Source organism: Hypanus sabinus, chromosome 3 (genome assembly GCF_030144855.1).
Source record: "Hypanus sabinus isolate sHypSab1 chromosome 3, sHypSab1.hap1, whole genome shotgun sequence".
In the NCBI taxonomy this organism is placed as follows: domain Eukaryota; kingdom Metazoa; phylum Chordata; class Chondrichthyes; order Myliobatiformes; family Dasyatidae; genus Hypanus; species Hypanus sabinus.
The window spans coordinates 143,343,298-143,361,657 of NC_082708.1; the positions used below are offsets into that span (position 1 = coordinate 143,343,298).

General features: G+C 39.1%; 1 protein-coding gene across 2 annotated transcripts in view; it reads left to right on the forward strand.

Annotated features, from left to right (window-relative positions):
* Positions 1 to 16,255, forward strand: part of LOC132391715 (leucine-rich repeat-containing protein 27-like) — a 56,826-nt gene extending 40,571 nt beyond the window's left edge. The window contains exons 8-10 of one of the 2 annotated variants that reach the window (XM_059965271.1): positions 3,483 to 3,562; positions 9,839 to 9,956; positions 12,965 to 16,255. In XM_059965271.1, coding sequence (XP_059821254.1) covers positions 3,483 to 3,562; positions 9,839 to 9,956; positions 12,965 to 13,102 — 336 coding nt within the window. In that variant the 3' untranslated portion in view covers positions 13,103 to 16,255. The remainder of the gene's footprint in view (positions 1 to 3,482; positions 3,563 to 9,838; positions 9,957 to 12,964) is intronic. The other variant, XM_059965272.1, reaches the window with a different exon arrangement.
* The last annotated feature ends 2,105 nt before the right edge of the window (positions 16,256 to 18,360 follow it).

Genomic DNA, 18,360 nt, shown 5'->3' on the forward strand with positions numbered 1-18,360 from the left:
CACACTTCTTATCCAGTTATAATGGAAATCCTCTTCAACATCTGGATCCATACCTTCATGCTTTCATTTTTGCAATGATCCCTGTTGACCCTCATGTAATGCTCATTCTTTTCGCAGTTTATCTTGTAGATGTATTGACTGTGCAATTGTAGATTTCAGCACTCTCATTATGTCTGCCAGCTGACGAGTGGTGTTAAGCTTTTAATTTTTTTCAGTTAGTGTCAGATCTTTTTGTGGTATCATGGCAGGAGTCTGAAATCTTTAAATAGCAAAATAAAAAGCAAAATGATCATAAATCACTGCTTTTTGAATTGTCATCCATCAGCCCAAATAGATAACATAACACAAGCATACGCAACTGATACTATTTAAAAACGGTTTGCTCTAAGCACTAACTGCCACATCTGCACATGACTGGCGCTCGTTAGAAAGTGTTTGGCAACAATCTCGTGCCTAGGTAAGTGAAATAGTATCCCAAATAAACAAAGGGAATCCTAGGTATTTTTTTCAAATAGCTTTTGTTCTTTAAGAGTTGTCCCAAGTAAGCTGTTAGCCCGATTAATTGAAGGCCCAACTAATTGCAATCCACTGTATCTAATGAGTCAACTCAATGCATAAGAGCATATAGACATGGTCAAGGGGTTCAGTTGTTGAGACCAAACATCAGAATGGGTAAGAAATGTGATGTAAGGAAGTTTGACTGTGGAATGATTGTTGGTGCCAGATGGGGTGGTCTGAGTATCTCAGAAATTGCTGATGTTCTAGGATTTTCCCACGCAAAATTCTCTAGAGTTTATAGTGAATGGTGCAAAACCGAACATCTAGTGAGTGGCAGTTCTGTGGGTGAAAATGTCTTGTCAATGAAAGAAGCCAGAGGAGAATGGCCAGACTGGTTCAAGCTGACAGGAAGGTGACAATAACTCAAATAAAGATATGCTACAATGGTGGTGTGCAGAAAAGCATCTCTGAATGCACAACACATTGAACCTTGAAGTGGTTGGGTTACAGCAGAAAGAGACCACAAATACACACTTAATGGCCACTTTATCAAGTACATGAGGTAACTAATAAAGTAACTAATAACTAATAAAATGGCTCCTGACCAAGTATATATAGGAATTTACCACTGATCCATATCATTGTCATCCCAGACCTGACTTCCTGTCCCCTCCCACAAGTGATAAGATTCACTTGACTGATGCAGCATCTCAACCCAAAATATCAGCTTGTCCATTTCCCTCCACAGATGCTGCCTGACCCACTGAGCTCCTCTAGCAGTTTGCTTTTAGCTGCTTTGGGGTGCCTGCAACTACCTTACAGCATACAAATTAGATCCAAAGCTAAATTTGGCTGGCACTACTATATATCCTCTTCAGTTTTAATATACAGAAAGGAAGAATATTATTTGGACCTCCCCATTAATGAAGATTCTGCTTAAGTGGCAATAGTTATCCCATCCCTTTACATGTAACTTTATCTGTAACTTACGAATGGTGTGGAGTTATCTATGCACTGTGCAAGTATGATTTTCCTCTATTAAATAATATTATGACAAAATAATATTCTCAATTTTGGTTCTTACACATTTTCTTCAAATGTGAATAAAAGGAAATAAATGATCTTTTTGAAACATCCAAGGCCATGAGAGGACTTGATAGAGGAAATGCTGAGACATTATTTCATCTGGTGGAGAATCTGCAATTCGGGATCAGAATCTCCCTATAAGGGTCACCTATTTAAGACAAAGATGAGGAAGAATTTCTTCTCTCAGGGCACAGAGAGCCTTTAGAAATCTCTATCCAGAGGTGAATACTGAATCATTAAGTATACTTGATGCTGAGGGAACAAAACACACAAAATGCTGGAGGAACCCAGCAGGTCAGTCAGAATCTGTGGAGGGAAATAGACGGTCAACATTTCAGGCCATGACTCTTCATCTGGTTGACTATTTAGTTCCCTCCATAGATGCTGCTTGACCTGCTGAGTTCCTCCAGAATTATCTGTGTGTTGCTCCATATTTCCAACATCTGCAGTCCCTCTTGTGCCAGAAGGCTGAGGGAGGTGGACTTTCAGATTCTGGAGGAAGAAGGAGTATAAGGATCAGGTTGATCCTTAGGTTTCAACTGAAGTTGAAAATCAGATTGATTGTAATTTTATTAAATACAAGGACATTAAGATTTACTACTTCTGTATTTCTTATGTTCATAGGAATAAAGGTATTTGCAAATTAAATGGTTCAATTTCAGTTAGCTTTTATTCGGGTGGAGGAGAGGGGGCGGATATATACCTCTACCAAAGAAGGTGTGAGGCCCTTCTTCCCACCTCTAGCTTGCAGGTCACCCTTGAGAAAGGTGCAGCGCTGCCTCCCTATCAGTGTTACATGAAGTCATGAGAGAAGTTGTATGAGAAGCTGGTACACATATCATATCCTGGTTATGCAACCAATGACTCCAGGCAGACAAATTCTGAAGAGTATTGATAATGGCTGGGCTCACCTATCTTACAAAGTCATTGCCCAGAAGAAGGCAATGTCAATCCACTTCTGTAGAAAAATTTGCCAGGAGTAATCGATGGTCTTGACACCATAATTGCCTACATCATATAACATGGCACATAATGATGATGATTTATTGCATAGACTTCCAGTCAATCCATAAATTACCAGTGGAACTAATGCAAGTACCGCAGTATAAATATTTGGGATAGGAGTCTTCTAACAGTGGGTTTATTTGGGCAGGGGTTTCCACCTGAACTCCGATCCAACACTACAAATATCTTTGCCATTGTTTGCCCATAAGTTCTGCCAAGAGTTCAATGGGTTTGATGTTGAGTCAGTATAAAAGACAATAAGGTAGCTAGTTACAAGGGAAAAAAGATGTGGAAATAAGCTACTTTGCAGATGTTTACAAACACTGATATTACAGGTAATATGTTGGCCAATGGCACAGCAGTGAAATACAGAAGCCTGAAGGCCTATACTCAACAATTCAGAAACAGTCCATGAACTCATCATTCCTTTATTATTGCACTATGTATTTATTTTGTAATTTATTGTAGCTTTATTCTATAACAAGTGACTTTGTAATCTTTGACCTGTAAATCATATACATCTTATTTTTTCTTTTCTAATATTTGCATAGCTGTGCACTTTTAAGGCTACTGTGACGCTGTAATTTCCTTTGGGATCAATAAACTTTCTATCTGTTTGTGGGTTTGCACTGTAATGCTACTGCAAAACAACAAATTTCTCATCATACCTGTGATAATAACCCTGATTCTAATACCGGTGCAGCGAGCTTGGTTCAATCTTCATCTGGCTTTTTGTTGAGTTGGAAGTAAACTTTATTATCAAAAGGTTCTCTTATTTTTAGGATGATCTTTCATGAAATATCAGCTGGAATCACAAATGAGAAGGTAGCTTCATCAGTTTCATTAAACAATTACAATAAATTAATTCTTCTGTCTTTACATTATGAACATAGAAGAATGAAGAGGCGATAAACACCTTTGCAGAAGAGAACACTGAAGGAAAAGCTGAAGAAGGAAAAGCAAAACAGCTAATGTAAGTTGCTCAAACATACCTGGGAAGAGTCAAGTTTTAAAAGCTATTTTCATTCTGAAAAGTAAATGTATCATTTGATGTTAATGTGTGATATTAATTTCATCAATGTACTGTAGTGGACGTTGTACCTTGAATACAAACCAACCTAAAATCCCAGGTCTGAATTCACTTTAAGATCTAAATTGGGCAGTAAGACCTGGCAAATGTTGGTGTATAACTCATTGCTCCATTCTACTGTGGAATAGTGTTTATTTTAATTCTATTCAAACTCCCTCTCTCAACACTGTTTCTCATACATTGCCAAATCTTCCTGAACTCATGCAGAGCTCAAAATTGTCACCATTTTACTCCAATTTTCCACCTTCTTCTCACTTACAGAGAGTTTATCTCTGATTCTTTCCTCCTTTTTTAGGATTTCTCTGTCTGCATCTCATGGAAGATAGATCAGTGACACACAAGTAAATGAAAACTGAAAGATACAGATGGCAGAAGGTGGTAATAAAAATTGGAAGTACAGAAAGCACACAACAGATGAGGCAGTATCTGTAGAAAGAAAATTAGTGCTATGCTTCAGATCTCCGGAGTTGTCACAACTATGCTTTTCCTACCCAACAGTGCATTTCATTTCATCTTCTCAATTTCTTTGTCTCTGAATCCGAATCAAAATCAGGTTTATTTTCACCAACATATGTGGTGAAATTTGTTGTTTTCTGGAAGCAGTACAGTTCAATACATGAAAATCACTTGAAGTTGTAATAAGTAATAAATAAAAATATATAAAAAGTGCAAAAGGAGAGCAAGATAGTCAGGTAGTAATGGACCGTTCAAAAATTTGATGGCAAAGGGGAACGACATATGCCAGCGATATTAAACCCGATTCTGATATAGACTCTGACTCAGAGAAGTTATCCCTTAAATGTTGAGTGTGCATCCTCAGATTCTTGTACCTTCTTCCTGATGCAGGTTTTGATAAAGAATTTTTGACCTGAAATATTAATTCCATTTTTCTTTTCACAGATGCCGCCTGATCTGCTCAGTATTTTATTTATTTTCTGCTTTCCCTTCAGATTTTGAACACTTGCATTTATTTTGACTTTTAGTCATTACTCCATTCTTTCTGACATCTCAGAGACATTCAGGTTAATAGGCCTTTCCCTCATCCCTCAGCTGTAGGCCCCTTAATATCCAAACTAAATGTAGAATGTTGGAAATACTCAAGAGATGATGCAGCAAGTTAGGAGAGAGAAATATAGTGATTAACATTTCAGGTGGATGGGCTATCCCCCTAAATATAGGGAAAAAACATGGAATAAATAATTTTCGAAGTAAGAAGAAGGATTGAGATAATACAAAGTGCATATCAGACAAAAGTTAGCATCAGTGTGGTAGACCAAAGGCTGTGCTTCTGCACTTCAATGCTTTATGACAAATAAATATTAAATTCCATATTGGTGCTCTACCATGCACATGGAGCTTTATTTGCTTATAGAAGATTTTACTGAACATCTGTCTTCCATGGATATCCTGCCTTGTCCATGTACTGGACCCAGAGGATTTATTAATTTATTAGTATAAGGCTTGGAGGATCTGGCCATAGGATGCCCAATATCCTATATGAGATGTCTTAGGAACCATTCTATCAGCATTCCTATGGTAAGTGTACCATAAGCAATGTATAGGGGAAAATCCTCTTTTCCTCTCTGACATGAAACTGAAATGCTCCATGCCCTTTGGAAGCATGATCAGAGCAAAAAGGTGTTAAAATGAACGGGGAGGGGGAGCATGCATGGCAGTGAACTGAGGGAAGACAACCAGAGAGAGACAAACTTAATTGGGAACAAGAGTTGTGGTAGTGTGAAAATTAAATGTGGGAAGCCATAAAAGGTCTCTCTGCCAGGGATAAGGACCAGCTTGTTCTGGAAATGCGTTTTGAAGGGAATGATGCAATTACTGTATAAAAGAATTTACCCAAATTGAAGGAAGTGTTTGTTTTAATATAGATATCCTTTGTCTCAGTTTTATACAGGGACTTAACTGTGAGCTCTGTCATTATACAGAAACACCCTTCAACAAACTTGTTTATTGCAAAGTCTCCAATCACAAATTCCAAAGGATTTCTGGGACAAAAGATGCAGTAACAAGCCATTTGTGCCAATAATCCATGCTACTTCTATGCTTCATTCAAACATCAACAACTCTTCCCTCTTCCAAGTGATACAGATTGCCAGTTCATCTGTGCTCATTGGTTTTTATAAAGGAATATATGTTGACCAGAACAATACTATTGGTTTCCTTTACCTGATGTTAAGAAGACAAAAAACTGTTTTTAAATTGTCAGTCACTTCAGGTTTACTTAAGAAAAGGGAAATTGCATCAGTTGTATAAAAGAATCATTAGTTAATAACTGCCTGAGGAGGATGCCAAAGGAGAGACTCTCTCAGTGTTTGAGAAGTGTTTAGATTTGTACTTGAATCATCAAGACATAGAAGTCCAAGGAGCATATACTAGAAAATAGGATTAGTGTTGACAGGTTGGCAATGTCACAGTGAATCAAAAGGACTGTTTCTCTGCTGTTTCACTCTGTAATTCTTAGGAACACCAGTGTTTATCAATATTCAAAAGAACAACCATATCTTCACTCCTCTCAGTTGTCACTGTCACTGTCTCTTCCTTTAAGATGTTGGTAAGACCGCAGACAAAATTAGGAACCAAAAGGTTGAGCATGATGCGACTAGGATTCTGAGTTGCATATATTTCAATGCGAGAAGTATTGTAGGAAAGGTGGATGGTCGTGGTGAAGATGAGGTAGCTGGTTTACAAACAGAGGCAATGTGTACTGAGGAGAGGCTGTTGCTAGGGCAAAATTGCAGTCAGCAGGATGACTAGCAACTTAAAAGGTGGACAAAATCGAAAAGGGTGAATACAGGTTTGAAGGTGTTACACTTATATGGATTAAAGTAGATGAACTTGTAACAGAGTTACAGATTGGCATGTCTGATGTTGTAGGTGTCATTGAATCATGGCTGAAAGAAGATTATAGCTGGGAGCTTAATGTCCAAGGATACATATTATATCGAAAGGCGGGCAGGAAGGCAAAGGGGCGGCATTCCTCTGTTGGTAAAAATTAAAATCAAGTCATTAGAAAGGTGTGACATAGGATTGGAAGGTGTTGAATCATTCTGCTTTGAGCTAAGGAACTTCAAGATTAAAAGGACCCTAATGGGAGTTGTATACAGACTGCCAAACAGCAGTAAGGATGTGGTCTACAAATTACAACGGGAGATAGAAAATGCATGCCAAAGGGCAATGCTACAGTAGTCACGGGGGATTTCAATATGCAGGTAGATTTGGGAAATCAGGTTGGTGCTGGATTCCCGGGGGGGGGGGGGTGGGGGGATGATTTCTAGAGTACTTATGAGATGGATTTTTAGAGCAACTCATGGTTGAGCCCACTAAGGGATCAGCTATTCTGCATTGGGTGTTGTGCAATGAACCAGAATTGATTAGAGAGTTTAAGGTAAAAGAACCCTTAAGAGAAGTTATTATAATATGATCAAATTCACCTCAAAATTTGAGAAGCAGAGCTTAAGTCAGATGTATCAGTACTGCAGTGTAAAGGAAATTATGGAGACATGAGAGAGGAGTTGCCAGAATAGATTGGAAAAGAACACTGGTAGGGGTGATGGCAGAGTAGCAATGGCTGGAATTTCTGGAAGCAATTCAGAAGGCACAGGATATATACATCCCAAATAGGAAGAAGTATTCTAAAGACAAGATGACACAACCGCGGATAACAAGGGAAGTCAAAGCCAATGTAAAACCCAAAGGGAGATCATATAATAGAGCAAAAAAAAGTGGGAAGTTAGAGAATTGAGAAGCTTTTAAAAGCCAACAGAAAGCAACTAAAAAGTCTTTAAGAAGGTAAGAGTGGAATATGAAAGTAAGCTAGCCAATAATATTAAATAGGCTACCAAGAGTGTCTTCAGAAACATAAAGTGTAAAAGAGAGGTGAGAGTAGATATCAGATCACTGGAATACAATGCTGGAGAGGTAGTAATAGGGGGCAAGGAAATGACAGATGAACTGAATAAGTATTTTGCATCACCCTTCACTGTGCAAGACACAAGCATTATGGCAGAAGTTGCAAGTTTCAGGGGTCATGAAATATGTGAAGTTACCATCAGTAGAAAGAACATTCTTGGGAAAGTGAAAGGTCTGAAGGTAGATAAGTCACCCGGACAAGACAGTGTACACCCCAGGTTTCTGAAAGAGGTGGCTGAAGAGATTGTGGAGGCATTAGTAATGACCTTCCAAGAATCACTAGAATGGTTCCAGATGGCTGAAGAATTGCAAATGTCACTCCAGTCTTCAAGAAGGAAGAGAGGCCAAAGAAAACAAACTATAGGCCAATTAGTCTGACCTCAGTTGGTGTGAAGATGTTGGAGTCGATACTTAAGGATGAGGTCTCAGGATATCTGGAAGCACATGATAAAATAGGTCGTAGTCAGCATGGTTTCCTCAAAGGAAAATCTTGCCTGAAAAATCTGTTGGAATTCTTTGAAGAAATAACAAACAGGATAAAGGAGAATCAGTTCATGTTGTGTACTTGGATTTTCAGAAGGCCTCTTACAAGGTGCCACACATGAGGCTACTTAACAAGTTATGAACCCATGGTATTACATGAAAGATTCTAGCATGGGTAAAACAGTGGCTGATTGCCAGGAGGCAAAGAGTGAGAATAAAGGAAAACTTTTTGCTTGGCTTCCAGTGACTAGTTATGTTCCATTGGGATCTGTGTTTAGACTTCTTTTTACCTAATATGTCAATGATTTGGATGATGGAAGGTTTGTTGTAAAGTTTGCAGATGATATGAAGATAGGTTGAAGATTGGGTAGTTTTGGGGAAGCCAGAGGCTACAGAAGGCCTTAGACAGATTAGGAGAATGGGCAAAGAAATAGCAGATGGGATACAGTGTTGGGAAGTGTATGGTCATACACTTTGGTAGAAGAAATGAAAGAGTTGACTATTTTCTAAATGGAGAGAAAATACAAAACTGAGGCAAAAGGGGACTTTGGAGTCCTTGTGCAGTTTCCTCAAAGGTTAGTTTGTAGGTTGAGTCTGTGGTGATGAAGGCAAAAGTAATGTTAGCATTCATCTCAAGAGAAAGAAGGCAGGAGATAGGAGCGGAGAGAAAAATTGGATCGGCCATGATGAATAGGGGAGCAGACTCCTTGGGCCAAATAGTCTAATTCTGCTCCAATATTTTATGGCCTTATGGTCTTTAATTGACTGGTCCTTCACTTCAACAGAGAGATACTCTGTACCCTTTACCTCTTCATATATGTAAACTTTGTGTAGCCCCAGATTCAGAGGGCAGCGTTAGTCTAGGGGAAGGCAGTTGCTGCCCCACCAAACTGGTGAAATCTCGTTTGGATGGATGCTGTGTGATGTGTTCCCCGTTACAAATCAGTACCAAGAAATAACAGAAAGCACACCATATGCAATTAAGCAATTTAGCTTTATAATTCTTAATTTGACTAGAGGGTAAGTAAAGAAAACAAAAAGAAAAAGGCTAAACAAAAAGAAAAAGGCTCATTTTAATGAAACAGTTTAATGCACACGTTGGAGCTCATGATTTTCCCGTCTATTTGTTCTCCGTTGATTTTCCCCGGGCATCGTTAACTCCTGACCCTATTCCACATCCACTCAGTCCTGCAGTCTATGACCTCTCTGTTCTGGCATCTTCTCTCTCCATCTTCCGCCAACCAAAAACCCACGAATCCCTCGCTCTTGGACATACACGAAAGAACAACCTCCCCTCATCATACGTTGCAATTTCCAAAGCCCCTGTTATCTCTAATCATAACCCAAACACTTCTGCTACTACAGAGATTGGCGGTGAGACATTTCCCAGGGCATTTGTCCTGTCACAACTCTTGATACTAATTAATTTTGGCTCTTAGTTGGTTGCCTTCCATCAGTTCACTGCCATTCATCTTTTTCCCTCCATGTTCATTTTAGCACCATTTGATCTCTTTTCACAGAACCTGCTGGCAGTTTTAACCTCCTGCAGTTCTTCAGATCCTGCAGGAACCTTTTCTCCTTCCCCTCCACCAGCAGCACCCTATGCCCCCTCCCCCACTTCTTTGCCCTGGGATTATAAGAGATACTGTTCAAACTAATATAGAACCTGGTTTGCATTAATGACCTTTTAACTATAGATGCTGAGAAATGAATTTTTGAAATTTGTTATTTCTTTTATCTTCTGATGACTAGCATTCCCAAAGGCAAGAACTTTGAACACAAATTACAGCACCGGCTCCAATGTCATCAGAAGCAAAGAAGAAAGAATTATGCAAGCATGGCAGTCTTGCAAGAGGACGAAAATTCTGAAGTAAAGGATATTACTTTTTTTAGAAGATATTTTATGAAAAATATATAAAGCATATTGGCCTTTAAATTCAATTGTGCAGTTTTCATAAAGGTTTTCTGCCCAGTTAAGCTTGTGGAATGTTTTTTAGTAAGCACATACTGTACATGCAGCACAGTGCTGCAACAGTTAGCAGAATGCTATTACAGTGCCAGTAACCCAGGTTCAATACCTGTAAGGATTTTGCACAGTACATTCTCCCCATGACCATGTGGGTTTCTTCCAGATGCTCCAGTTTCCTCCCACATCGCAAAGATATATCGATTAATAGATTAATTGGTCACATGGGTATGATTGAGTGCCATGGGCTCATTGGATGGGAAGAGTCTCTTACCGCGATGGATCTTCTAAATATATTTTAAAAAAGGAAAATTGTAGACTTGACAATTGTGAAACAAAAATTCAGCAAGTCAGGTTGCATCTATGGGAAGACACCATTAGTATGGTCTGCTGCCCATCACGTAGACAAAGGAAACAAAATAAGCATAAGAATTATCATTGGCCCATCCGTCTATACAAATAATGGACATGTTTAAGGCCCTGATAAGACTAGTTAGGCCAGAATCTCCACTCTGTAAAACCTTCCCAATTAGCCTCGAAGTAGGTTTCTTGCATTCATTTAGGTGAATCTGGAACAGAGAGGAAGAGGAATAGAACTCCCAATACTAACCTTAACACTCTGCTGACTCTGAGCCTTGGTTCCCTATCATTTTGAATCTCCAATCTCCCAGCAGTTTTCACTACTCAAAGCCTTCATCATATCATGGGCATAAACTATACTGTTCTCAGGTTATTGGATATCTCTGCCCCACAAGATATTTAAGACGTGCATCTGTTAACAGTCTCTGCTGGAATACCTGGTCTGAATAGAGGTGACTGTAAAGAAGCAAAATATTGATCAGACTTAGGAAAACTCATAGCATCTGATTACTCCTTCTGGTGGAGTAATATTGCACAACTATTGTAGAAAATCATACCTTACCAGTAGAGAATGAATAGGCATGGCCAGCCAATTGACTAGAACTTCCACTGAGTAAAAAGGAGAAAAAATTATTGGTCAAAAAACCAAAATAAAACAATTTTTAAAAAAGACTCTGAGTCAGTTGTAACAAAATGTGCATAATGTTGGAAGAAAGTATCTTTGCATAGGGCTCAATTGACGTTCAACTATTATAACACATGTGTCATTATATATTACAAATTAATATTTCTTGACTGCAAAAACAAAGGTGCTGAGAGCAAATAGGAACTACTATTTTCAGAATATTTCAGAAAGTTATATAAAAAGGATATTTTACTGGACTTAAATCACAGCAATCAACAAACTTGAGCAAAATGTTGGAGGAACTTAGCATCTATGGAAAAAGTACCAAGTCCCTTCAGCAGGACCGGAGAAAAGAAATGAGGAGTAGATTTAAAAGGAAGGGGAGAGAGAAAAACACAAGATGATAGGTGATAGATGAAGTAAAGAGTTGAAAAGTTGATTGGTGAAAGAGATACAGGGCTGGAGAAAGGGGAATCTAATAGGAGAGAACAGAAGGCCATGGAAGAAAGAAAAGGGGGAGGAGCACCAGAGGGAGGCAATGGACAGGTAAGGAGTGAAGGTGAGAGAGAGAAAAAAAGGGATGGGGAATGGTGAAGGAGAGGTGGGTGGAGGGGGGCATTTCAAGAAGTCGATGTACCTGCCATCAGGTTGGAGGCTATCCAAACAGAATATAAGTTGTTCTTTCTCCAACCTGAGTGTGGCCTCATCACGACAGTAGGGGAGGCCATGGATTGACATATCGGAATGGGGAAGTGGAATTAAAATGGTGGCCACTGGGAGATCCCACTTGTTCTGGCTGATGGAGGGTAGGTGTTCTGCAAAATGGTCTCCCAATCTACATTGGGTCTCGCCAATATACAGGAGGCCACATTGGGAGCACCGGACACAGTATATGACCCCAACAGACTCACAAGTGAAGTGTCGCCTCAGCTGGAAGGACTGTTTGGGGCCCTGATTGGTTGTGAGAGATGAATTGTAGGGTACTTGTTCTGCTTGCAAGGGTAAATGACAGGAGGGAGATCAGTGGGGAGGGACAAATGGACAAGGGAGTTGCATAGGGAGCAATCCCTATGGAAAGCAGAAATTGGGGTGGAGGGAAAGATATGCTTGGTGGTGAGATCCCGTTGGAGACGGCAGAAGCTCCGGAGAATTATGTGCTGGATGCGGAGGCTGGTGGGGTGGTAGGTGAGGATAAGAGAAATGCTATCCCGAGTAGGGTGGCGGGAAGATGGGGTAAGAGCAGACGTGTTGAAATGGAAGAGATGTGGTTGAGGGAAGTCTTGACGGTGGAAAAAGAGAAGCCGCTTTCTTTGAAAAAGGAAACATCTTCATTCTGAATAAAAAGCCTCATCCTGAGAGCAGATGTGGCAGAATTGACAGAAAGGGGTGGTGTTTTTACTAGTAACAGGATGGGAAGAGGTATAGTCCAGGTAGCTGTGAGAGTCCATGGGTTTATAATAAACATCAATAAATAAGCTGTCTCCAAAGATAGAGACAGAGAGATCGAGGAAGGGGAGGGTGGTGTCAGAAATGGATTTCCAGCATTTTAAGATTTTCTCTTGTTTGTAATCAACAAGCTTGCATTGCTTCACCGTCGCTGACAGTGCTTAATTGTTGTCAGTTGGAAAAGTGAAGATTCAATTATTGAGCCATTCAGCGACTTTGAAACTTAAATAACTTTATTTGGTTGATGCATCGGTGCCTGTGCCTAAGTTGCTAATGTGGGGAAATTATCAACAATAATGACGTTTGGAGAATACCCACTTACAAGATTTTTGTAGCTCATAGTTGATGTGACTTATGCTATGCTTCATCCAAAGTTAATGTGCAATAAACTTGTTTACTTTTGGGAATAAAGAGATTAAGGTTTTAAATCTTCCCAATCATTTAGAGTTCTGCATATTAATTTTTGCTTTATTAATTTTAGGATCAGAATATGAGGAAATCATTGGTGGAGTTGAAACTGGAACGCGTGAATCCTCTGGAGTATCGGTTCTGTGCTTTCATTGGAGACTATTCCCCAACATTATCTCGTCAAGTTGCTTCTTCACAGGACTTCTCATAGTCCTGAAAATCAAAGTCTTGATGCAGTACCAGTTACTAGAGATAAATGTTAAATATTTAATGATTTATGCATTCTTCATTTTTATAATTATACAGAGATTGGTCAGAAACACAATAAGAAAACAGAATGTTGAGTTGTTCTGCAGTTTGGAATTATCCAGAAATCTCTTTTCTATAGATCTAGATGGGTGCTGAACTATGTCTTGTCAAAATAATGCTAAGGGTAATCTCTGAGAGAGGAGTGTTACCTTTCTTAATTCCCTAAGGTTTCACATTAAACTTTGTCCATTTGGCAATAATGGCACCAACTGGTTTAACACATTCACTAGTGCTGCCTTTACACTATGTATTTTAAATAATTACCATAAATAATTTGGCTGAAATACATTATTTTATTATCTTCATGTTGGTTAAGACTTTGTTTATATAATATATGATAATCTCAGTCAATTAATTATTGGGGAAGGGGTTCTTTTATGTAACTTCAGCATCTGAGCAAGATGATTACATTACATACCAAGATTCCAGGCCATCCCCACCCTTAGAGGGGGACAACTAAATATGTCAATAAGCAGTCAGTGAACTGGGCCACAAACAGCATGAATTATAGTACATATAAGAGAGTGTGAAACCACTAATTTATTTTGAACCTTGGACTGTATAAATACAGTCCCCAGTCCTGCAACCAAAAGGACTGGAAAAAGCCACGTGCAGTAATTTATCTGGATCTTACACTAAATCTGACCTCCAGAATTTTATCCTGTCCCCAAATCCTCTTGGTCTAGTTGGTGTAGCATAGAACTATAGAGATGTAGATGTTGTGAAAGAAATTAGTTTTTTAATGTATAGCTGTTTATTCAGTGTTTCTTGAAGTCAGTGATTATCAGCCGTCCAGGTACAATAAATACTGGTTCCCCATTTGCTTGAAACCTTTTCATTCATTAACTCACTGCACCTCATGCTGACCCAGATTCACTACTCTTACCAGTTTCCCAGATGAAAGAATGCAGGTATAAAAGGACAAAACAAACTAGCCTTCCCTTTTGTACGGCATTTCAATGGGTTATTGATGACTCCCTCTAGCTTTGCTGCTCCGTTTAGGCCTATGGCCCTGCTTCCTTTTAGGAATTTTTATTTTGTATTATGGAATGAAGTTGGATAGTCGTCTTTGGCTCCTCCGCTTCTTTAATGGATAGTGAATGGGTCGGCTTGTGTAACCTATCAGTCGATTTTTCTGCACTTAAGCTCCCTCGCAACAAATAAGTATTTTAATACAGTATAGTATTATTTCACAACTTTTAATAATTAGTATGCTTAAAATAACATTGAATTTTAAGCAGTGTAGCTGCAACTCATTCCTGTTTCTTTGGAAACTGCCAAATTAATCAAGTATGATTGTTGCAATTTGCATGAAGAGGTTCTTCAGATAGTCTGACATGCGTTCAGAGCTTTTATGCAGAAACATGAATGTGAATAGATGGTATTCACTTGAAATAATAAGATTATAACAATTATTTAAAATATAAATTACAGAATAATTGTACAAAATGGATTTGACCAGACAAGGAGAGCTAGTACAGTCACTGCTTCAAAGTTTCATTGGCCCAGGTTCAATCCTGACCTCTGATGCTACTTGTGTGGAATTTGCATGTTCTCCCAAATACTGGGTGGGCTTCCTCTAGTTCACTTTCCTCCCATCTTCCAACAATGTCTGGTTTAGTTGGTTAATTGGCCACTGTAAATTGCCCATAGTGCATTGGTGAAAGGTAAAATCTGTGGGAATTGATGGGAAAGTAGAGGGAATAACCACAGCGAAAGTTAATGAGGATTAGTTGAATTGTTCTATTAACCAACAATTACTTGAAGGGCACAATGTTTCAAAGAAATATAGAAAGGCTTCATAATATGGGAAAACCAAATCTACAGATGCAGGTAAGCTAATATACAAAAAGAAAGTATAGTAATTATTTATTAATGTATTGTAATGACTGCCTCAGCAGCTGTGCTCTATGCCTGCTAATATGATGAACCATTGAGGCTTTGGGCCTACTCCGGGGTTCAGATCTCAGGACTTAATTTAGTTCAGAATGTTATTGTTCGCTTCAATTGTTTGCATGATTTGTGTTACTTTTCTTTCAAGTGTTGGTCTTTTGTTTATTTATATTTCCTTAATTGGGTTTTTTTTTTGGGTATCTTGCCATGTGGCTACCTGTAAGCAAACAACTCTCAAGGTTGTATAATTTGTACGTTCTTTGACGATCAATGTACTTTGAATCTTTGAATTGCTGAGGTGAGGAAGCATCTGTGGAAAGGAAAACACGGTAAACTGATTCAGTCCCCTGCCCTCCTCACTACAACACACTGCCTTGCCAAGAATCCAGCCATGTATCAGTAATTCTCAGCATGTAGAGGTTGGCACTGGGCAGGCTAGGGCAAGCGACTTGACCATTAAGAGCTGAGAACTGAACTACAGAGATGCAGCCTGGCCAGCACGATGAGTCTTTACTTGGCTGCACATCTCTCCCCAGCTCAGGCTTTCTCAGGTGAATTAAGATGGAGATAAAGCCATTACATACAGGTGAGAAGTTGTAGGATCTGTGCGGTCTGTCACAACTACTGCCCGGCAGGCTGCAACCTAGGCCCGACATTTCTTTCCTTTTCCCAGGCCAGTACGACACCTTACACTGTGCCATGTTTGGTTAAGGAACACAAGAGCCAGCGCCAGGCCCCTCAAGCCTGCTCCACGGTTCTATATGATCACAGCAGACACTACAGTAGAATCAGTACTTCCTGCCACACACTCTGCATCTCTATTGGCAAATAAACTTCCAGTAGGAATGCATCTCTATTTATAACATAGAACTTCACATGAAAATAATGACTCACGTTGCCGAAACTCACAACATAGACAGTTTTCTAGGAACACAACCCCTGAGTAATGCAGGATACACTGTATATCTTGTGACCTGATCTCCAACAATTCAGGAACAGGGTATTCCAGAGACTTTCTACACTTTGAAAGAAGAAATTTCTATGCGCCTCAGTTATCAGTCACTAGCCCCTAATTTCACAACCATTCCCCTTGTTGATTCATTACTGAATTTGCACCAAGTTCCCAGCACAAAGGTGGCTTGCAGAGCAGTGCTAAACAAGATTCCAGTGCATTATGAATTTTGCATATAAACTAATAAACAATTTAACTTCAGACATGGTCTTACTGTTTTCTTTAACTTCAGAATTGCTTATTATTTCCATTTGGCATCTAAATGAAACAACCAAATTCATGCAACAGAATTCAAAAAGACTAATATTGTGCAATTATGTGCACTGAGATAATAACCACAACTGAATTTGGCTGCACATTGTTAACTATATTTGATTTGTTTTGGAAACACTGAGACTCAACTTTGAAATATGTTCTGGGAGCTATTTGTCCCAGGAAGTTACAAAATATATTTTCTACATGATTTTATGGACTTTGAGATTAAAAACAACATTAAGTTCAAACTATTATGTACTTATCATAATGTTTCATCAGTTATAGATACTTGTCGTAAGACTCAAAACTGTTAATTTTAACAGAAACCCCCAACAAGCACATCCACCTAAACCAAGATCGCTTCCCTAGTGAGCACCACAGTTAAAATTGAGCTAATTTGGCCAATATCCACTTCAGTATCACACTACAGCGATTTCATGATGACTCTATATTTAAGGTTGTAGAAGCAGCCACCTGAATGAAGGGGAACTCCCAGAATTTTATACAAAATTGTATTAATGATCTTTTGCAGCAGATTAGACAGCTAACAAGCAAGATCTGAAAATCTTCCCCATTCACCCAGCCAGTTACCTGCCTATGACCAACAGAACACCTTGAAGCATTTCCTCAAGACTATAACACCAACATCACAGTTAGTTCTTTCATGCCTTGTTCCTCTAATAATCATCTAAAGACAAATAATTAGGAGGTCAAAATAGTTAAATATTGAAATATTTTTAATTCTACAGTACCCTCATTTAATTTTAGTAGCATATATAAAATATCATTACAGTTCATTCAACCATTATTCAACAGTTATTGCGATTTACAGCAAAGAGATCTGAAAGGGTGAAAATTGTATTCCAGTTTGATAGAACCGACTTTTTGAATCAAGATAAAACACATATATATATATATATATTATATGTTTAGCAGAGTCACTTTGGAATTGTTTCTTGTGGTGAAATAAGAACAACACTACTTTCAGTTTAGTCCTGTACCATGGCTGGATTCCACTCCCATTAGTTGCTTCTGTCTCTATCTTCCACGTCCTCTAAGTTATCATACCAATGATATGACAACGTCTTGAAACCAGTCATCCTCAGAAACACGTACATTGATGATCAATTTCCTCAAAAGGAAGAAAGCCATAAATCAGCATTCAGAAGTGCGATAGAACTCCAGGATGAGTGGTGCCACAATAACAACTTCATGCTCAGCATCAAGAAGACCAAGAACTTCTCTCAAAAGGAGAAGTTGGATGGCATGTGCCATTTCTCCTTGGTGGATCAGAGGTGGGGCAAGTAAGTATAATTATATTCCTGGCCATTAATATCTCAGATGACCTGTCATGGACCCAGCATATAGATGTGATCTTGAAGGAAGTACACCACTGCAGCTACTTTCTTAGAAGCTTAAGGAGATTTGATATGCCTGTACATACTCTAACAAACTTCTACAAATGCTATGTTGAAAGTGTCCTGATCAGTTGCATTATGATCTGATAGGGTAATTTCAATGCACAGGAATGCAAGAGGCTGCAGAAAGCTAAGGACACAACATAGAACATAGAATAGTACAGCACATTACAGGCCCTTCGGCCCACAATGTTGTGCCGACCCTTAAACCCTGCCTCCCATATAACTCCCCACCTTAAATTCCTCCATATACCTGTCTAGTAGTCTCTTAAATTTCACTAGTGTATCTGCCTCCACCACTGACCCAGGCAGTGCATTCCACACACCAGCCTCTCTCTGAGTAAAAAATCTTCCTCTAATATCCCCCTTGAACTTCCCACCCCTTACCTTAAAGACATGTCCTTCTGTATTCAGCAGTGGTGCCCTGGGGAAGAGGTGTTGGCTGTCCACTCTAACTATTCCTCTTAATATCTTGTACACCTCTATCATGTCTCCTCTCATTCTCCTTCTCTCCAAAGAGTAAAGCCCTAGCTCCTTTAATCTCTGTTCATAATCCATACTCTCTAAACCAGGCAGCATCCT